Genomic DNA, 23224 nt, shown 5'->3' on the forward strand with positions numbered 1-23224 from the left:
CAAAAAAAGATGGGTTAAGATTGAAAGCACATTAAGCCAAACTCAATTAGATAGGAACATTTGGAATCCTACCAAAGTATAGGCAAATACACGAAGATACACACGAAATAACGAGAGTTGTATACAAGATCTGGGATATGATGCACAGACAAGCCAAATGGGGATACAACTCTCCATTATTATCATTAGAAGGCACAAAATATTTTGTGGGAATGGGGAAAAATGGATTTTTGTAAAATCTTACCGTAAAATCCTTTTCTCTTAGCTCATTGACAGACGTAGTCCTCGGTGATTCAGCACCTTCGGGTTATGCTGCCCTCCACAGGAGTAGGACTAGACAGGAAATAAAATGCTCTGGCCACACCCTAGGGGCAGTCCCCGAGGGTATATCCTCTCTCTCTCTGCCACAGCAAATCAGTTATGTCACAAAGCAGTGTTTAGAGAATTTAACCCAACCCAACTCCAAAACAGAGGGGCGGGTACTACGTCTGTCAATGAGCTAAGAGAAAAGGATTTTACGGTAAGATTTTACAAAAATCCATTTTTCTCTATCGCTCATTGACAGACGTAGTCCTCGGTGATTCAGCACCTTCGGGACGTCCCAAAGCAGTACCACAAATGAGGGGTGGGAAAAATGGAAATTAAATCCAATCTAGAAGGCCCAACCGGTGCCAACTAGAAGTTTTACAATGCTCATCCTCAATGATGAGACTCAACAAAAAAATTTTTCAACAGAAAAAATCCTCGAGGTAGACCTCCGGTCTCCTCAAATTGCGGCCTGCAAAACCTTGCGGCCAAATGAGGCATCCGCCGATGCCATCACATCAATTTTATAAAATTTTGTAAAGGTATGTACCGACGACCAGGTGGCCGCCTTACATACCTGGACTACTGACGCCTGATGGCGGAAGGCCCAGGAAGTACCGAGCGCTCGAGTGGAGTGCGCCCTAACAGGGAACGGAGGACTCCGACCCTTAATAGAATAAGCCTGTACCACCGTCTGTCTAATCCATTTGGCGATAGTCGCGGCAGATGCAGGCAACCCCCTTCTGGGGCCATCCGTGATCACAAAAAGTGAATCCGTCTTACGGAATGATTCCGTAGCTTTCAGGTATACCCTGATTGCCCGAACCACATCCAAGGAATGCAACGCATGTTCCCGATGATGATTAGGCTGAGGACACAAGGAAGGTAGTACAATATCTTCATGGAGATGAAAATCTGAAACCACCTTAGGAAGAAAGGATGGCTTAGGATGAAGTACTACCTTATCCCTATGAATCACTAAGTATGGGGACTGGCATGATAATGCAGCCAGTTCTGACACCCTGCGAGCAGAAGTGATAGCCACCAAGAAGGCCACCTTCTGGGATAAAGTAAGCAAGGGAATCTCCCTGATGTTTTCAAAGGGAGGTTTCTGTAGAACCGACAAAACCAAATTAAGATCCCAGGGCGGTAAGGGCGCGCGGACTGGTGGAGCCAGGTGCCGCACCCCCTGGATGAAATTCCGCACCAAGGACTTGGTAGCTAAAAGGTTTCTGAAAGAAGATTGCTAATGCTGAAACTTGACCCTTGATGGTGCTCAAGGCTAGTTTCTGCTCAACCCCTTTTTGCAAAAAGGCCAATATTCGAGTCACCGAATAGGTACGTGGAGGAAATCCTAAAGATTCGCACCACGCAATATAAGTCTTCCATGTGTGATAATAGACCTTGCTGGAAGTCGCTTTCCTTGCTTTAATAAGGGTAGGAATGACTGAAGCTGACAACCCTCTGTCCTTCAGTACTTGGGTCTCAATGGCCAGGCCATTAAAACCAGCGACTGTAAAGCACGATGGTAGATTGGTCCTTGAGACCGCAGACACTCCCTGAGACAAAGTTCCCACGGAACGTCTGTGACTAGCATGTCCAAGTCGGCCAGGCCGGCTTGACGAGGCCAGCCTAGAATTTCTAGGACCACTGGCGCTGACTGGATCTGAACCAGGCGTCCCTAGAGATATCTGGCCCCGACCATCCGAGAAAGTCTGGTCGTTTTCTGTTCCCACACATTTATCAGACACCTGATTCCTATCAGGAACGGTGATCTTTCCTGGTTGAACCTCAGGGACCGAAGTCACCTGGCTAGAGGCTTCTTGGTCTGTCTGGTCAACCGGATCCGATTCCTGTGGGGAATTAAGACTAATCTTTGGAAAAGGTAAAGGAAAAGATCTGTTCAGGGAACGGTGACTACCGCTCCCTGTAGTACTTAAAAGTTGGAAGGGAAGAATTGCACCGGTAGCAGTAGTCGATGCTCGATCTAATGTCCTGAATACCGGTGAAAACGTCCCCCCACCCTCAAACCGGGTGGGGGCGCACCTTCAGGCTGTGTAATCCTTTGCTTCGGGTTTGGCTGAGTCGGTCCTCTGTTTGTCCGATCAGCCCTTCTTGAACCCCCCTAGAGGAGCCTTGCCTTTCCCGCTAGTTCCAGCCGGGCGTACGAACCCTTTATGGGCAGTAAAGAAAGGTCCTCGCTTGTTACGAGGTCCCTTAGCACTTTCTTGCCACAGGCGGCTAAAACTCTTGCCTCCAGTGGCATCCTTAATGATCTCATCTAGGGTGACCCCAAATAAGCGATTCCCCTGAAAGGGGAGATTCGTTAAGGTCTTTTTGGAACCTAGGTCCGCTGACCAGCACTTCAACCACAGCACACGTCTGAGGATTACCGCTGACATAGATGCATGCCCCAATAGAGGGGTAGCATCCAAGGCTGCATCACAGATAAACTGTAGTCCTTGTATGATCTGTTCCATTAAATCAGATGTTCCCTGGGGGATATCTTTCCCCTTCAGGTCATGGCGCACCATTCTCGCCCATTCCGTAAGTGTCTGGGAAACTAGACCAATGACAATTACTGGTCTAAATGCTGACCCTATTAGGGAAAAAATAGTGCGGGACTCCGCTTCCACCTTCCGATCCACCGGATCCTTAAAGGACGAAGTGTCCTCTACTGGAATAACCGTGGCTTTATTCAGCCTGGAAATAGGTGGGTCCACCACTGGTGGTACCGTCCATTTCTTAATGAGGGATTCCTCAAACGGATAGCGTCTAGCAATGCGTTTGGAAATAGTAAAAGGTACGCTTAGAATGCTCCCATTCTTCTTTAATTTTATTACCAAAACACTTGGGTACAGAAAAAACCTTCACCGTCTTGGTGGGTTTGTTAGTACCAAAGGGAATTTCTGTTTCAGTTGCCTCTGCCGGAGAAACCTCAAGTCTTAATGTTTCCTGAACCGCCACAACTAGCGCGTCCACCAAAGCTTCTTCCCGAATTATGGCGGAAGTATTAAAGTCCTCCTCACTGTCTGAGGGAACTTTACCTGAGACAACAGCCCTTGCAGAGGGACCTGCAGCTGCAATGACCATCTCAGACTCTGAGTCTGAAGTGTCCGATAATATAGGGGTAGGCGGGGGTCGCTTTCTTGACCCCCGTCCCTGACAGGCCGTCTCCACCCGAGCCACCAAAGACTCCAAAACTGCTGTAAATGCATCCATACTCTGTGCACCGGCGGGTCCCGTGGCCCCCTCAAGGGAAGCAGGTGGGGGTACTTGTGTGGCAGGGTCCATGATGATTCCAGTAACTACCCGGAAAATTCAATCCAAAATAAAAATAAAACTTTTTTTTTTTTTTTTTTTCAGACCCCCAGCGCCACAAAAGCCCCTCAGTGTTACCTGCTAGGGATCCCTATCGAGCGAGAGAGAGAGAGATAGACCCCCAGGCTCACCACTTGATGCTCAGAGTTCACTGCAACAGGTTACAGCGCTGTCTCCACAAACAGGAAGTCTTTTGGCTGGCTGCCCGGGAAGAAAGGAGGCGGCTCCGCCCCTCTGCACGCCTTGCGGCGCCTCCCCTAGCTCCACGAGGTGTTTGAGTCACCTCAAACATGGCTGCCCCCATGCTGCAGACACGAGGCTATGCCAAAATGGCAGCCTCGCGCGATCTACGGCGGTTTGTTCCAGCATAGCGGCGTCCTGCAGAGTAACTAGGCATCGCAATCTCTTTCTCTCATGGAGATCAGCTTGACCAGCGGTACCGAACCCTGGCGGAACCGCGTGGCCGTCGGGAGACATGCTGGCTTCTGACAGGTAGGATACTTCTATTCTCACAGTAAGATTTCATTGCTGCCACATATTACAATCATTTAAACATACTTTGTAATTAGATTGTCAGCTCCCAAACCAAGCCTACTGGCTTTTTGTCCACACAAATCACATTCAATATAGGGGGATCTGTGCTATGTTATAGGATAGAGGGGAACCCATCCTTACCATTACAGAGAGGGGCCCGTGTTCACCACAAGACCCGTCAGGGGGAAAGGGGGAACATACTACTCACCATACCGGAACCAGGCGGGCGCCAACTCCTGACAGTACCCCTCTCCACCGAGGTAGGAGGGCTGTCGACCAATACGGACGCCGTGACTCATGGTCTTTGGCGTTTCAGCGAGACGTTTAACTCGCAGGGTCAGTCCCTTCAGTGGGACTATGTCGCGGCCGACCCAGCGCGGAGCTATGGCCTGCACGCGCTCGTAGGCTGAACTGGGGTGACCACCGGATCTCAACATCCAGCCCGTCGCCCAGTTCAGCTTTCTTGCTTGAAGATCTCACAGGAACACTGGAGAAAAAAAGTTGTCTAAAAAATCTTTTAAGAAAAAAATCCTGCCAGGACCGAAGATCCCAGCAAGGTATCTAGGTCCTTACTCCTGACTAGACAGAAAAAAACTGATTTGCTGTGGCAGAGAGAGAGAGGATATACCCTCGGGGACTGCCCCTAGGGTGTGGCCAGAGCATTTTATTTCCTGTCTAGTCCTACTCCTGTGGAGGGCAGCATAACCCGAAGGTGCTGAATCACTGAGGACTACGTCTGTCAATGAGCGATAGAGAAATAAGTTTGGTGGTTGGGTGGGGAATACGCAGTTAAAAGATATAACAGATAATAGAACGATTAGGCCTTATCACAAACTTAACACTAGGGGAGGGAACATGATACTAAATGAATGGCGATACTTACAAATAAAAACATTTTGTAGGATTTTTGCCTTAACCCATCGGATCAGAAAAAGAGCTGACCCTTGTAGAAAAGCTCTGTAATCCATTAATAAAAACAAAACATAGTATGTTTCAGATACACAAGATGTTAACTGAAATGGTGGGTATGAGGAAACCTACATTTATAGAAACTTGCGAAAAAGAAATAGGATCACGTTTAAATGAGCACGAAGTGAATACTGTGCTGAGAGCCGTACACTGCACTGCCATAGATGTGAACACCAACAAAATGAACTATAAATGTCTATCAAAAAATGGTATAGAACACTGGTAAAAGCATATAAATGTCAAGCAGAGAAATCAAATCTGTATTGGAGAGGTTGTCAGTCACAAGCCACAAGGTTTCATATTTGGTTGGAATGCTCTAAGATCTGGGAATATTGGTCGATGATACAGCAACTTATTAGAAAAATCACAGGCATGAACATCACGGACGACCCTTGGAAAAATCAGGGGGGCGACTAAAGATTCGGGGTCTGGTAAATGAACATAGAAGTGTAGTTAAAGGAGTGTAACATAGGATAGAGTGGAAATTAGTGAGGAGATGGAAGGGAGAGGAGAGGGGTAGTGGGTAGTAGGGGGATTCATGGCTAGATTGAAATTTGCAGAATTATTTTTAACGGTTTGTAAACCGAATTCAAAATTAATATAAATGATAAAAAAAAAAAAAAAAGTTGCGCACTCCACAAAGCCATAAGAAGTCCTGTTTGTCATTTGTGAGAAGTCATGTGGGAGACACAGCAAACATGTGGGAAAAGGTGCTCTGGTCAGATGAGACCAGAATTAAACTTTTTGTCTAAAAGCAAAACTCTGTGTGTGACAGAAAACTAACACTGCTCATTATTCTGAACACACCATCCCTACCATGAAACATCATGTTGTGGGGATGCTTTTCTTTAGCATGGACAGGGAAGCTGGTCAGAGTTGATGGGAAGATGGATGGAGCCAAATGCAGGGTGATCTTAGAAGAAAAACCTGTTAGAGTCTGCAAAAGACTTGAGACTGGGAAGGAGGTTCACATTCCAGTAGGACAACAACCCTAAACATACAGCCAAAGCTACAATGGAAGGGTTTAGATCAAAGCATATTCATGTGTTAGAATGGCCCAGTCAAAATCTAGACCTATATCCAATTGAGAATCTGTGGCAAGACTTGAAAACTGCTGTTCACAGACGCTCTACATCCAATCTCACAGAGCTTGAGCTATTTAGCAAAGAAGAATGGGCAAAAAGTTCACTCTCGATGTGCAAAGTGGGAAGAGACATACCCAAAAAGACTTGCACCTGTAATTGTAGCAAAAGGTGGTTCTACAAAGTATTGACTCAAGGGGGAAGGGGGTGGAATACAAATGCACACCACACTTTTCAGATATTTGTAAAAAAATTGAAAACCATTTTACATTTTTCTTCCACTTCACAATTATGTGCCACTGTGTTGGTCTATCACATAAAATCCCAATAAAAAACATTTATGTTTTTGGTTGTAACATGACAAGATGTGGAAAATTTCAAGGGGTATGAATACTTTAAGGCACTGTATATTTATTTGTTCCATAGAACACTGGTTTATTTAACCTCAGGTGCCAGCAGGCTTTCTCAGGTACACTTTTCATTATATATTGTTAAAAGAAAGAATTGTAATGATACTAGATGCAGTGTTCATCTTAAATAGGTGTTTATATATTTTCAACCTATATTAATACCAACTGGTAAATTGCCCACTTGCAGGTGACCGAATATAAACAATTTAACACATGCACACACATTCTGCACATTGTCAAAAAAATAATTTTTGTATGGGAAATTAGGTGATCTCTGAAAAGGAGGGGGGTTGACATTCCTAATATCAGGTTGCCAAGATGGGTTACCAAGTGCATCGATCCAAGGCCCCACTATTATTTTTAATTTGGGTAGAAGACCATCAATGAGACTATTTATTGGATAAGCTGCAGGGGGATCATGCTATGCTCTTTCAAAAAATATCTCCTTGCATAAAACAGTATAGAATGGATTTGTTTTATAGTTTTTAGGCAATTCAAAAGTGTTTAACAGACTGACCTTGGGGGATTTTGGTCCCTTCTAAATCTAATCCCATCTCCATGAAACAAAAAACACTTGGTCCCAAACTTGCGATACATAGTAAACATTCAAACGTGTAGGGTATCCACAGGTGACATGCAGCATCTTTGAAATGTTTAGTAGCTGTAGTGATTACTAGCATTACATGTTGTAGCAAAAGGATAATGTGTTTTTTGGAATAGTTGTCCATTATTGTAAATTTCATTTTGGGGTAAATACATCTATAACTCATCCAAAAAAATTTAAAAAAGGGTCCATTATTTAAAAAGTGTTCTACTTTTTTTTACATTTTTAGAGTGGGAGGATTATAATTCCTGCCAGGTTTTTACTTCATCCAGCACTAAATTAAAGAGAAGTTCACTTTAGCCCCGTACACACGCACCGATTGTTGGCCGACCGATCGGCCGTCTTTTGTCCAGTGTTGTTGTGTTGAAATGTGCTCTAGACTGCACACGAATTTTGTCGGCCAACAACAACCAACTGCAGAAGTGATGTCATGTTCTGGTTTACTTTTCGTGTGTTTTTTCTTCTCTGAGCATGCCCAGTCTTAATCATCACATTTTTGTCGGCCGAAATCTGTACTGACTGAGGAACAATCGGCCGTTCTGATGACGGCCAACAAAAATTTTATAGCATGCACACCAGATTTTGTTCGGCCGAAAAGTAGCAGTTGGTTGCTGGAAGCATCATACTAACAAGCCGACAATCGGACGTTGGCCGAAAATTTACGGCCAACAATCGGTGCGTGTGTACGGGGCTTTAGTGTCCTGATGACAAGCAGTTCACCCCAAAAAAAAAAAAAAACCCACTGACAAGTTTTTATTGCCTTCTGTTCCTAGTGCAGATTATTTCCCCACTTCTTGTCTGGCTAAAATGTTATCACCGATAAGGGAAGTAAGGGAAACACGCTTTAATGGAGCCTGGAGAGTAGAAAGAAAAAAGGGGTTGTAGTTCTTCTCCACTCTATTTAAAACTAATAAAAGGCTTTGTCTGGAAATACGCTTTAATGCATACATGTGATAAGCCTGGTACTAGGAAATTCAAGTGAGTTTTGGTGCAGTCTGGAAATAAATTCTAATACTGATCTTCAGGTGTATGTGTGGTACAGTAGCATAATAGCAGTTATTTACCGGAGAGACTCCTTTCCATAGTCCAAAAAGGTTTTCGTTACGAATTACTTTGCGAAAGAGTTGGAACATTCCAACACGGTTCCTAAAGAGAAGAATCATCAGCTTCAATATATTGTGAAATTTGAATACAGAGAATACTGCTGTTATTGAACACTCTAATTTCAATATGGTGTTTGTAGCTAAACTTAAATGCTTATTTTGTATGTAAAAATGTTATTTTGCTTTTTTTTTTTTAATCGGTAGCAAAGCGGTGCACTAAGTTAGCCCCTGATATAAATTAAAAAATAATATACAGACAACTGAAGTTTAAAGTGGAACTTTATCCCATAGGTTTTTTTCCCTATTACCTTATTTCTTGTTATGCACAATCCACATACTCACCTGACCAGCAAATCTAGCATTGTTCTGCTGTGGTTCACCGTGCAAATGTCACAAACTGGGTCCCATGCTGCCATTGTCAGCAGCCAGCTGCTGCTTTCTTTGCCAGGCAGCCCAGTCACCTGAGTCTGCTGTCTTTCAGCTGCTGTATGGAACCCAAAGCATTCTGGAATATTTGATGTGTATATCCCAGGAGGCTTCAGAGAGCAGGTGACATCTTTCTCCCCTGGGCTAGAATGGCAGCTGGGAAGGGGAAGGGGGGTGTTAATGGCAGACTAAAATGTAAAAGTGATACATTTTTTTTCTTTTGATGATTAACATTGCAGTGCCTCGTGCATCTACAGTGCACGAGGTACTGCAATGTTGAAAAAGTATTCATACCCCCTTAAAATGTTCCACATTTTGTCATGTTACAACCAAACATGTAAATGTATTTTATTGGGATTTTATGCGATAGACCAACACAAAGTGGCGCAAAATTATAAAGTGAAAAATGCGGCGTACATTTGTACTCAGCCCCCCAGTTAATATTTTGTAGAACCACCTTTCGCTGCAATTACATCTGCAAGTCTTTTTGAGTATGTCTCTACCAGCTTTGCACATCTAGAGATTGAAATTTTTGCCCATTCTTCTTTGCAAAATAGCTCGAGCTCTGTCAGATTGGGTGGAGAGCATCTGACGTCTGAACAGCAATTTTCAAGTCTTGGTTCAGATTCTCAATTGGGTTTAGGTCTGGACTTTCACTGAGCCATTCTAACACATGACTATGCTTTGATCCAAGCCAGGCATCACTAAATGGCGGCCTGCGGTACGAGTTCGACCCCCATCACTCTCTCTCCCGGACCGCAGCGTTCACGCCATTTAGAAGCCTGTTCTCCTTTCAGCTGTCACGCTTTCTTTGCAGACTTGCAGAGCTGACCGGGGGAGGCGGGATCGTTCTGGAGGGAGGGGCGGGAACTCCCCAAGATGAACAAGCCAGTGATTGGTTGCCAAGATGAAGGGCAGTCTAAGCTACCAATCACCATCTTGCAGCTTCCGTCCTCCATTCAGACCTGCTATGCCTCGAGTCCTCCCATCTGTGTAAGGTAGGCAGATGTAATGTAGGAAGGGGGGAGATGCTGAGTACTGCAAAGAAGAGTACTCTAGTGTGTATGTGTGGGGGCTGAGTACGTGTGTGTGTGTGGGGGTGTTAAGAATGAGTACTGTAATGGGGGGCCTGGGAACTGTAATGTAAGGGGGCTGGGGACAGTAATGTGGGGGAACTGAATACCATATTGGGGGGCTGAGGACAATAATGTGGGGGGGCTGAGTACTGTGAGGGGAGGGCTGAGTACAGTAATGTAGGGGAGTTTTGGGTACTGTAATAGGGGGCTGAGTACTGTAATGGAGGATGCTGGGGACAGGAATGTGGGGGCTGAGGACAGGAATGTGGGGGAGCTAAATACTTTATTGGGGGGGGGGCTGAGGACAATCATGTGGGGGAGCTGGGGACTGTAATGAGGGGCTGAGGACATTGTGGGCGATATGAGTGCTGTAATGAGGGGGCTAAGAAGGGTGTTGATGTTAAGGGGGTATGATAACACAAGGGGGGATCTTGGTGTGAAGGGAAGGGAACTGTGATGTGCAGTGGACACTGTGGAACTGATGTAAGGATGGGATTGTAATGTGGGGCTCAGTTCAGATCTGTGCTTGCGCATGTCACAGGTAGGTCAGCCCATTCATTTTAATGGGCTGCACTACCCATGAGAAATGCAGGGAAACAAGTCCCTGGCCCTTCTTTAAAATTGTGCAGCACCAAGCTGTGCTGAAGTGTGGCGTGTTCCTCTGCGGGCAATTTCACCTGCGTTCCCCAGCTGCAGAGATGGGAACACCTAGGAGAGGGTGCTGTAATGTAAAGGATCTGAATCAAATCACAAACATGTGATTCGGACCTCCGCTGGAAGAAGATTTTACTAAGCGGACTTCCGTGAATTTTAATTCAGTACCCCTGATCTAAACCATTTCATTGTAGCTCTGGCTGTATGTTTGTTTAGGGTCGTCGTCCTGCTGGAAGGTGAACCACTGCCCCAGTCTCAAGTCTTTTGCAGACTCCAACAGGTTTCCTTCTAATGCCCCATACACACGTGCAGATTATCTGCAGACTTTTGTCTGCAGACTTACCAAAACCATATAATATGAGGTCAAACCTAAACACTTTCAATTTGTATGCAATCCGGCAGGCCCTTGCACTACATAGAAAAGGTAAGTCTGCAGACAAAAGTCTGCAGATAATCTGCACGTGTGTATGGGCCATAAGATTGCCCTGTATTTGGCTCCATCCAACTTGGAATCAACTCTGACCAGCTTCCCTTTCCCTGCTGAAGAAAAGCATCCCAGCACATGATGATGTATAGCGATAGTTTTTCACCACATATAGCATTTTGCTTTAAGGCCAAAAAGTTCAATTTTGGTCTCATCTGACCGGAATACCTTCTTCCACATGTTTGCTGTGTCCCCAATATTGCTTCTCTCAAACAGGACTTCTTAAGACTTACTTTCCACAATGGATTTCTTCTGGTCACTCTTCCATAAAAGCCAGATTTGTGGAGTGCACAACTAATGGGCCATACACACTATACAATTTTCTTTAGATTTTTTCCTTCAGACTTACCAAAACCATATAATATGAGGTCAAACCTAAACACTTTCAATTTGTATGCAATCAGGCAGGCCCTTGCACTACATAGAAAAGGTAAATCTAAAGAAAATCTGACAACAAAAGTTGTACAGTGTGTATTGAGCTTAAAGCTGGATACACACTATCCAACTTTTGTGGTTAGATTTCCTTCAGATTTACCTTTTCTATGTAGTGCAAGGGCCTGCCAGATTGCATACAAATTGAAAGTGTTTAGGTCTGACCCCATATTATATGGTTTTGGTAAGTCTAAAGGAAAAAGTCTTCAGAAAATCTTATAGTGTGTATGGCCCATTAGAGTTGTCCAGTGGACAGATTCTCCTACCTGAGCTGTGGATTTCTGCAGCTTGTCTACAGTTACCATGGGCCTCTTGGCTGCTTCTCTGAGTAATGCTCTTCTCGCCTGGCCTGTCAGTTTAGGTTTGCATGCACACACATCATATATATATATATATATATACATCTCAATTTGTTTTTTTATAACCTAACCCTGCTTTAAACTTCTCCACAACTTTATCCCTGACCTGACTGGTGTGTTCCTTGGCCTTCCTGATGCTGTTTGTTCACTAAGATTCTCTAACAACCCTCCGAGGCCTTCACAGAACAGCTGTATTTATACGGAGATTAAAATTACACACAGGTATTTACTAATTAAGTGACTTCTGAAGGCAATTCGTTCCACTAGATTTTAGTTAGGGGTATCAGATTAAAAGGGGGCTGAATACAAATACACGCCACACTTTTCAGATATTTTAAACAATTTTGAAAACTGTTTACCATTTTCCTTCCACTTCATAATTATGTGCCACTTTGTATTGGTCTAGCACATAAAATCCCAATAAAATATACGTTTTTGGTTGTAACATGACAAAATGTGGAAAATGTCAAGGGGTATGAATACTTTTTCAAGGCACTGTAATAGGTGAAGGTCTTGAGCACCCTCTGGGTGATCAATGCATTTTGCAGGGGGTTTAAGAAACTTTATTGCAGATTCCCAACGGTCTCTGCTCTGAGGAAAAACAGAAAATGGTTATCAGATACAGTACTTACCACAATTTTCCTTTTCTGACTTATCCTTACACCAGCACACAACGGGTTAACTCTTCCTTTGGAACCCACAGGACCACCCCTTCCTAGCTAAATAAGAGACAGCCCCTCCCCAACTGAAGTGTTCAATAACCTAGCCTGCAAAGGGCTACTAGGGAGGGAGTCCTGTGCTGACGGGGGTATAGAACAGGAAAGGAAAATTGGATTTTTGACTTACCGTAAAATCCATTTCTTTGATGATGTTCATTGACGGACACAGCTCCTGCTTCTTCTTAACCATTGGGTTACACTGCCCCCTACAGAAATTGGGGCACTAGGCAGGAAAAAGCTTGACTACGCCTATGGGCAGTCCGGGGGGGGGGGTATACACCCACACTCCGCTATAGGCATTCAGTTTTGTTACAAGCAGTGTCAAAAAAAAGTCAACTCCACAGAGGGGTGGGTGCTGTGTCCATCAATGAACATCAGAGAAATGGATTTTACGGTAAGTCAAAAAATCCCATTTTCCTTTTCGTTCATTGATGGACACAGCTCCTGATTCTTCTTAACAATTGGGACATCCCAAAGCAGTATTAAAACATGAGGGGTAGGAAAACAGCAGAAAAAAAATTCCCAAGGCTAACCATAGCCAACCAGGTAATATGGAGCTCAAACAAAACAAACTGGAGCTCACCTGAAAAAACACAAACAATACACCCTCAAAGAGGACCAGGTCCTCTAAACAGCAGCCTGCAAAAACTTGCGGCCAAAAGAAGCATCCGCAGATGCAGACACATCCACTTTATAAAACATTGTAAATCTGCACAGACGACCAGATGGTCGCCTTGCAAACCTGCATCACTGATGTCTGAAGACAGAAGGCCCAGGTGGCACTAAGCGCCCGAGTAGAGTTTGCCTTAACAGGGATAGGAGGAACCTGACTCCTAATTGAATAGACCCAAATCACTGTCTGTCTGATCCATCTGGAAATGGTTTCAGCAGAAAATGTCAACCCTTTTCGAGGTCCAACCAGGAGTACAAATAGGGAGTCTGACTTCCTAAAAGACTCCGTGGCTGCCAGGTACACCCTGATTGCCCGAACCACATCCAGGGAATGCAGAGCAATTTGGATGGAAAAAAAAAGGAACAACCTACAGGAACAAAGAACCACCTTAGCTCTGTAAACCAACAGATAAGGTAAACGACAAGACAATGCCGCCAGCTCCGATGCCTTGCATGCAGAAGTAAAAGCCACCAAAAAGGCAACCATCTGGGACAACGTAAGCAGGAGAACCTCCCGATATTTTTGAAGGTAGATTCCTGAATAACTGACAACACCAATTTGAGGACCCACAGCGGGAATGGGGACCAGGAAAGAAAATGTGGCCAATGGATGTTGAAAAAAAAAAAACCGCCAAGGCCGAAACTTGGGCCTTGATGGTACTCAAGGGCAGGCGTTGCTCAACCCCCCATTGGAGGAAAGCCAAGATCCGAACCACCGAAAAGGAGCAAGGGAGAACCTCAAAAGACTCACATCACGCAACATACATCTTCCAAATATGATGGTAGATGATTAAATTGGTTATATATATATATATATATATATATATATATATATATATATATATATATACATACACACACAAACACACACACACACACACACATATATTACACTTATATATAATTATATATATATATATATATACACATACATACATATACATATACACACACACAGGGAGTGCAGAATTATTAGGCAGATGAGTATTTTTGAGGATTAATTTTATTATTGAACAACAACCATGTTCTCAATGAACCCAAAAAACTCATTAATATCAAAGCTGACTATTTTTGGAAGTAGTTTTTAGTTTGTTTTTAGTTTTAGCTATTTTAGGGGGATATCTGTGTGTGCAGGTGACTATTACTGTGCATAATTATTAGGCAACTTAACAAAAATCAAATATACAGTATACCCATTTCAATTATTTATTTTTACCAGTGAAACCAATATAACATCTCAACATTCACAAATATACATTTCTGACATTCAAAAACAAAACAAAATCAGTGACCAATATAGCCACCTTTCTTTGCAAGGACACTCAAAAGCCTGCCATCCATGGATTCTGTCAGTGTTTTGATCGGTTCACCATCAACATTGCGTGCAGCAGCAACCACAGCCTCCCAGACACTGTTCAGAGAGGTGTACTGTTTTCCCTCCTTGTAAATCTCACATTTGATGATGGACCATAGGTTCTCAATGGGGTTCAGATCAGGTGAACAAGGAGGCCATGTCATTAGCTTTTCTTCTTTTATACCCTTTCTTGCCAGCCACGCTGTGGAGTACTTGGACGCGTGTGATGGAGCATTGTCCTGCATGAAAATCATGTTTTTCTTGAAGGATGCGGACTTCTTCCTGTACCACTGCTTGAAGAAGGTGTCTTCCAGAAACTGGCAGTAGGACTGGGAGTTGAGCTTGACTCCATCCTCAACCCAAAAAGACCCCACAAGCTCATCTTTGATGATACCAGCCCAAACCAGTACTCCACCTCCACCACCTTGCTGGCGTCTGAGTCAGACTGGAGCTCTCTGCCCTTTACCAATCCAGCCTAGGGCCCATCCATCTGGCCCATCAAGACTCACTCTCATTTCATCAGTCCATAAAACCTTTGAAAAATCAGTCTTGAGATATTTCTTGGCCCAGTCTTGACGTTTCAGCTTGTGTGTCTTGTTCAGTGGTGGTCATCTTTCAGCCTTTCTTACCTTGGCCATGTCTCTGAGTATTGCACACCTTGTGCTTTTGGGCACTCCAGTGATGTTGCAGCTCTGAAATATGGCCAAACTGGTGGCAAGTGGCATCTTGGCAGCTGCACGCTTGACTTTTCTCAGTTCATGGGCTGTTATTTTGCGCCTTGGTTTTTACACATGCTTCTTGCGACCCTGTTGACTATTTTGAATGAAATGCTTGATTGTTCGATGATCACGCTTCAGAAGCTTTGCAATTTTAAGAGTGCTGAATCCCTCTGCAAGATATCTCACTATTTTTGACTTTTCTGAGCCTGTCAAGTCCTTCTTTTGACCCATTTTGCCCAAGGAAAGGAAGTTGCCTAATAATTATGCACACCTGATATAGGGTGTTGATGTCATTAGACCACACCACTTCTCATTACAGAGATGCACATCACCTAATATGCTTAATTGGTAGTAGGCTTTCGAGCCTATACAGCTTGGAGTAAGACAACATGCATAAAGAGGATGATGTGGTCAAAATACTCATTTGCCTAATAATTCTGCACTCCCTATATATATATATATTAGGCCTGCACGATATTGGAAAAAAAATATATTGCAATATTTTTTTTTCAACTATATATATTGCGATATTGAGAGACCTGTACAGGGTTAATGTTACTGTAGGGATTCAGTGCACACTGCAGCCTTGTACCATATACATTACAGGGTTAATGTTACTGTAGGGTAGGGAAGTAGTGCAGCCTTCTGATTGTACAAGGGACACCTGGGACAGCCAGGGTTAATGTTACTGTAGGGATGGGATGAGTTTTGCAGCAGCCCTTCTTCTGATTGTATATACTGCACTGGGAGTCCGGGACAGCCAGGGTTAATGTTACTGACACTGTAGGGAAGGATGCTGGGAATGGATGGAAATCATGAAGCATGCAGGCAGCAGCACAGCCTTCTAAAATTTAATTGCAGATACAGGGCAGGCCAGGGTTAATAATGGTACTCAATAGTATACTCTCAGTGACAGTCAGTGACAGTGTGAAATTGGATTATTTAGTCTCTCACTCTCGTTGGGACTCACAGCGGTGGTAGAGGACTAGGAGCCGGTAGAAGAACACAGCCACATACAGTGACTCACTCCACTTCCGTGCAGCCCACACGTTCAGTCTCCGGCTCCGCCCTCAGCTAGTTTTCTCAATGGCAATGATGAACCAATCACACCGTGAGTAGCGGCACAGCGAACCAATCAGATGTGCAGGCACGCGTGATTGGTTAGCTGTGCAGCTGCTCACCGCTGAGGTGTGGAACAGATGTCTGAGTCCTCCTCCGTGTCCCGACTTCTCCCTGCCTATGCTGCAAAATATCGTGTCCTCGGCGATATGAATATCGCCTACGCCCGCAGAACGATAGTCGATATCATATCAACTATTGTTCAGCCCTAATATATATATATATATATATATATATATATATATATATATATATATATACACATATACACACACACACATACATACACACACACACACACACACACACACACACACAATGTCTCACAAAAGTGAGTACACCCCTCACATTTTTGTAAATATTTTATTTTTTAATGTGACAACACTGAAGATATTACACTTTGCTACATTGTAAAGTAGTGAGTGTTCAGCTTGTATAACAGTGTAAATTTGCTGTCCCTTCAAAATAACTCAACATACAGTCAATAATGCCTCAAACACTGGCAACAAAAAGAGTACACCCCTAAGTTAAAATGTCCAAATTGGGCCCAAAGTGTCAATATTTTGTGTGACCACCATTATTTTCCAGCACTGCCTTAACCCTCTTGGGCATGGAGTTCACCAGAGCTTCACAGGTTGCCACTGGAGTCCTCTTCCACGTTCGGTGGAGGACGTTAGAGACCTTGCGCTCCTCCGCCTTCCATTTGAGGATGCCCCACAGATTCCCAATAGGGTTTAGGTCTGGAGATACGCTTGGCCCGTCCATCACCTTTACCCTCAGCTTCTTTAGCAAGGAAGTAGTCATCTTGGAGGTATGTTTGTGGTCGTTATGTTGTAATACTGTCCTGCGGTACAGTCTCTGAAGGGAGGGGATCATACTCTGCTTCAGTATGTCACAGTACATGTTGGCATTCATAGTTCCGTCAATGAACTGTCAATGAACTGTAGCTCCCCAGTGCCAGCAGCTCTTATGCAGCCCCAGACCATTACACTCCCACCACTATGCTTGACTGTAGGCAAGACACACTTGTCTTTGTATTCCTCACCTGGTTGCCGCTACACACGCTTGACACCATCTGAACCAAATACGTTTATCTTGGTCTCATCAGACCATAGGGCATGGTTCCTTTAATCCATGTCCTTAGTCTGCTTGTCTTTAGCAAACTGTTTACGGGCTTTCGTGTGCATTATCTTTAGCTTCTTTCTGGGACAACAGCCATGCAGACCAATTTGATGCAGTGTGGGGCGTATGGTCTGAGCACTGACAGGCTGACCCCCCACCCCTTCAACCTCTGCAGAAATGCTGGCAGCACTCATACGTCTATTCCCCAACTTCTTTGGTCGACCATGGCGAGGCCTGTTCTGAGTGGAACCTGTCCTGTTAAACAGCTGTATGGCCTTAACCACCGTGCTGCAGCTCAGTTTCAGGGTCTTGACAATCTTCTTATGGCCTAGGCCATCTTTATGTAGAGCAACAATTCTTTTTTTCAGATCCTCAGAGAGTTCTTAGCCATGAGGTTCCATGTTGAACTTCCAGTGACCAGTATGAGAGAGAGAGAGTGAGAGTGATAACACTAAATTTACCACACCTGCAAACTTGTAACACTAACAAGTCACATGACACCGGGGAGGGAAAATGGCTAATTGGGCCCAATTTGGACATTTTAACTTAGGGGTGTGCCAGCGGTTTAGACATTAACGGCTGTGTGTTGAGTTATTTTGAGGGGACAGAAAATGTACACTGATATACAAGCAGTACACTCACTACTTTACATTGTAGCAAAGTGTCATTTCTTCAGTGTTGTCACATGAAAAGATATAATAAAATATTTAAAAAAATGTGAGGGGTGTACTCACTTTTGTGAGATACTGTATACACACACATATACATACACACAGTATATAATATATATATATATATATTTTTTTAGTAGAGACCCTTATAGAATAAACAGGCAGTCCTTGCAATATTGCATGTCACACTATTTGCACAGCAGTCTTTTAAAACACAATTCTTTGGGAAAAATACACTTCAATTAATTAAAAACGTAAGACAATTTTTTTTTTTTTTTTTAATAATGTGAAAGATGATGTTACGCCGAGAATCAAGATCTTCATTCTAAGCAAAAAAAAATAAAAAATTGTGATTCTCATTTTATCTAGAATCGTGCAGCTCTACTGAATACTGAGCTTGTGCACAGTTGCCACTACAGCTGAAAAATCCCTAGCTGAACTGGGGACATGAACAGAAGGTGGAGATAGAGAGCAGCAGGATCAACCAGGTTTTTTGCAGAATACAGAAAACAAATCTCATAGTGACTACGCGAGTATAAACAGTATGTAATAAACCATTTATTGATAGTTTTTTTTTATGATGTGGGTTTAGGGACACTTTAAGACTTCTACCTTAGTGGAAAGTTCTTCACCAAAGGAGGAAATTACATTTCTGGGGGAAATCTGTACAACAGCTGTGTACAGAACTTCCAGGTTGCCACATTTACAGAAAATGACAGCGCTGCAGATTGAAAAGCAAAAGTAATTTTTTAATAACATTAAAATACAATATGGATTGTGTAGCAATTGCATATGCTAAATAATTTTTTATTTGCTATTTTTTTTTTCAACAAAAGTGGAGTTACCCTTTAAACTCTTGAAAAATGAGTTCCCCCAAGCATAAATTCTTTTACCACCTAATTTTAAAGTGTAACTTCGCCCAAAAGTGAAGTTCTGCTCCTCTGCCTCCTTTCCTATCACCTTTTGAAGCAGTTTTCACTTTTTTTGGGGGGGGGGGGGGGGGGGAGGAAGCAGGTAGCTGGTTTTGGACAGGTACCCAACTCCCTCTTGCATCGCCATAGTAGGCAATCCAAGTGGAAGTTTGCTCCCAACCCCCCTTCTTTGCCCACAACATTCTGGGATACGGGGCCATTCACAAAGCGAAGCAGGATCTGAAGCCACAAGGAGTCACAGCCAGCCTCTCACATTAAAGATGCTGGTGACGGGGAGCAAAAGACTGGTGAAGAACTAGGCTCAGGCTCCTGCACAATCTGTTGATCATGGGTGCAATGCTGAACGGGCCAGAAAAAAAAAAAAAAAACAAATGCACATTTTTTTTCCAGCATGCAAAAATACATGCATTTATTATTTTCTTTGAACTTTAAGTAAACACAGGTTGAACTGGATGGACTGGGGTCTTTATGTAACTTAGGCTTTAGGAAGTAGTCAGGATCAGGTTTATATTGTCGCAGTGCTACTTTAGAGCAACTGAGGGAGGAATGCATGATTAAAACTGTAATCTTGCCGCAAGAGCCTACTCCTGAAGAGCAGTCTGCAGTGGATCGCTTTTTATAAAGTGTTTGACAAGCAGTTAGTGAGTGATATGTCTTACCCCTAAATGCCCATGCCACCACATGCACTGAACAGATGACTGTCAACGCAGCGATGCGCTGTCCCCCAGACCTCTGTCACAGCAGTGACGCGCTGTCCCCCAGACCTCGGTCACCGCAGCGACGTGCTGTCCCCAGACCTCTGTAATTGCAATGACGTACTTTCCTGCAGACCTCTTTCACTGCAACGACGTGCTTTCCAGCACACCCCCATCATCTCCACAGACCGCTATCATCACTACAACAGGCTTTTTCGCAGATGGCTGTCCATTCTTCCCCACAAACCACTGTCACCCCAGTGGGCCTTCCCACATACCGCTATCATCAGTACGAAGCATTTCAATGAAGATTGGGGTCACCACTACGATGTGCTCCCCCCCGCAGACAGCTGTCACAGCTTTGTGCCCCCCCTCCCCGCAGACAGCTGTCACAGCAACGTGCACCCCCTCCCCGCTGACAGCTGTCACAGTGACGTACTCCCCCTCCCCACTGCAGACAGCTGTCAAAGTGACGTGCCCCCCCCCCCGCAGACAGCTGTCACAGCGACGTGCTCCCCCTGCAGACAGCTGTCACAGCGACATGCCCCCCCCCCCCACAGACAGCTGTCACAGCGACGTGCTCCCCCCCCTCCACAGACAGCTGTCACAGCAACGTGCTCCCCCCCCCACAGACAGCTGTCACAGCGACATGCTCCCCCCCGCAAACCGCTGTCACAGCGACATGCTCCCCCCGCAGACAGATGTCACAGCGACGTGCTTCCCCCGCAGACCGATGTCAGAGCGACATGCTTCCCCCGCAGACCGCTGTCACAGCGACGTGCTCCCTCCGCAGACCGATGTCAGAGCGACATGCTTCCCCCGCAGACCGCTGTCACAGCGACATGCTTCCCCCGCAGACCGCTGTCACAGTGACGTGCTTCCCCCGCAGACAGATGTCACAGCGACGTGCTTCCCCCGCAGACCGATGTCAGAGCGACATGCTTCCCCCGCAGACCGCTGTCACAGTGACGTGCTTCCCCCGCAGGAAGATGTCACAGTGACGTGCTTCCCCCGCAGACCGATGTCAGAGTGACATGCTTCCCCCGCAGACAGATGTCACAGCGACGTGCTTCCCCCGCAGACCGATGTCACAGCGACGTGCTTCCCCCGCAGACCGATGTCACAGTGACGTGCTCCCTCCGCAGACCGATGTCAGAGCGACAGGCTTCCCCCGCAGACCGATGTCACAGTGACGTGCTTCCCCCGCAGACCGATGTCAGAGCGACATGCTTCCCCCGCAGACCGATGTCACAGCGACATGCTCCCCCCGCAGACCGCTGTCACAGCGACGTGCTTTCCCCGCAGACCAATGTCACAGTGACGTGCTCCCTCCGCAGACCGATGTCACAGCGACATGCTTCCCCCGCAGACCGATGTCACAGCGACATGCTTCCCCCGCAGACCGCTGTCACAGCGACATGCTTCCCCCGCAGACCGCTGTCACAGTGACGTGCTTCCCCCGCAGACAGATGTCACAGCGACGTGCTTCCCCCGCAGACCGATGTCACAGCGACGTGCTTCCCCCGCAGACCGATGTCACAGCGACGTGCTTCCCCCGCAGACCGATGTCACAGCGACGTGCTTCCCCCGCGGACCACTGTCACAGCGACGAGGTCCTTCCCCCGCAAACTGCACATCAACAATATTCTTTCCCACAACATCCTTAGCCACCAAATGCTACCCCACAGACCTGTCACAATGGTGTGCTACCCAGCAATCCGCTCTTCCTTCCTATACATGGCCTCACAGAGCACCACAGCACAAACGTGATTCTCCATTGTCTGACAATATAACAATGTAACTTCCACTGATCTCCTTTGTAAGAGAACAATCTGCTGTGTGATACCCTCCATTCCCCCTCTGTATTGTACACTCACACACCAGTATTATATACATATCAAATCAGGAGGCCTCCCTAGTACACATCGGATATATTTACCCCGGGGAGGAGATCTGCTGGGTCTGGAGCCGGGTTTTCACCAGGTCTAGAGGCTGGAAGAGAAGTGTGGAGCAGGTACCACTCAACGACCCGCACAGGAAAGCTTTAATGACCGGGTGTATCTGGGACAGGGAGCTCAGGCGATTCCCAGAGGCCAGCGGCTCTCCCGCCATCACTGCAGCGTTACACATAGTCACAAACTTATATATGTACCCATCACACCGCTCCTCCACCGAAACTACTATCCTGCTAAAGGACCTTCGTGACATCACAGTCACATGACCGTCATGACACTCTCGTCACTGGTACACATGACTCCGCTCCTCAGGAGGAGAGCTGTCAATTACCATGTGCTTGTCATAGATAACAGGGCGGAGGACGGATGTACAGCGCATGCGCGACGTTCATTGAAAAGCAGCGAGATAAACAAGAAATCGCATCTCTGCTAGAATAATGGAAGAATACCATTCTCCCAAGTCTGAAATTTCTCTCCTACATGTAGAAATCAGTATTTTTTTGGATAGAAAATTACTCAGAACCCTCACACATTATATGTATATTTTTAGCAGAGACCCCAGAGAATAAAAATGCAGTCATTGCAAAATTTTTTATGTCACACGGTATTTGAGCAGCGACTTTTCAAACGCAATCGTTATTATTTTTTTTAAATACACCTTAATAAATTTTAATGCAAGAAAACACAATTTATAATCCAATTGTTTGATGAAGTATAAAATATGATGTTTACGTAGAGTAGATGCATACCTAACATGTCATGCTTAAAAATTGCGCACACTCGCAGAATGGCGCCAAATTACAGTACTTCAAAATCTCCATAATCAATGCTTTAATATTTTTTACAGGTTACCATACCAGTTAATAGTTACAGAGGAGGTCTACTGCTAGAACTATTGGCCTTGCTATAAGGTTTGCAACGGTACCCCACATGTGTGGTGCGAACACCGTTTACATATTCGGGCATGAGGGGATGGGGGAGATTTGAAAAAAAAAAAGTATTATTATTTATTTTATTTTTATACTGTCCCTTTAATTTTTTTTTTATCACTTTTATTCCTATCACAAGAAATGTAAAAATCCCTTGTGATAGAAATAAGGCATTACAGATCCTCTGAAAGGAGACATCTGGGGTCTAAAAGAGTCCAGATATCTGCTTTACCCTGGAAACCAAATACAGATGAGACTAGCTTAGTGTTGTGAAAAACTGGAGGCTAATTGTCACATCCCAAACAACAAGTGAACTAAAGGAGGGGGCCATAGGGGGACTTTAACCACTTGCCTTCTGTGCACTTAAACCCCCTTCCCATCCAGACCAATTTTTAGCTTTCAGTGCTCTCACACTTTGAATGACAATTGCGCGGTCATGCTACACTGTACCCATATGAAATTTTTATCATTTTTTTTCACACAAATAGAGCTTTCTTTTGGTGATATTTAATCATCTCTGGGTTTTTTATTTTTTACAAAAAAAAAGAAAAAAAGACAGAAAATTTTGAAAAAAAAA

The 23224-nt window shown here is 44.7% G+C and overlaps 1 protein-coding gene across 1 annotated transcript in view; it reads right to left on the minus strand.

Annotated features, from left to right (window-relative positions):
* Window positions 1-21916, minus strand: part of SLC25A38 (solute carrier family 25 member 38) — a 60423-nt gene extending 38507 nt beyond the window's left edge. The window contains exons 1-2 of the mRNA XM_082266085.1: window positions 21703-21916; window positions 8291-8372 (exon numbers count right to left, since the gene is read on the minus strand). Coding sequence (XP_082122211.1) covers window positions 8291-8372; window positions 21703-21893 — 273 coding nt within the window. The 5' untranslated portion in view covers window positions 21894-21916. The remainder of the gene's footprint in view (window positions 1-8290; window positions 8373-21702) is intronic.
* Window positions 21917-23224: the final 1308 nt, after the last annotated feature.

The sequence above is a fragment of the Pelophylax lessonae genome (assembly GCF_965119305.1).
Source record: "Pelophylax lessonae genome assembly, chromosome: 8".
Taxonomy (NCBI): Eukaryota; Metazoa; Chordata; class Amphibia; order Anura; family Ranidae; genus Pelophylax; species Pelophylax lessonae.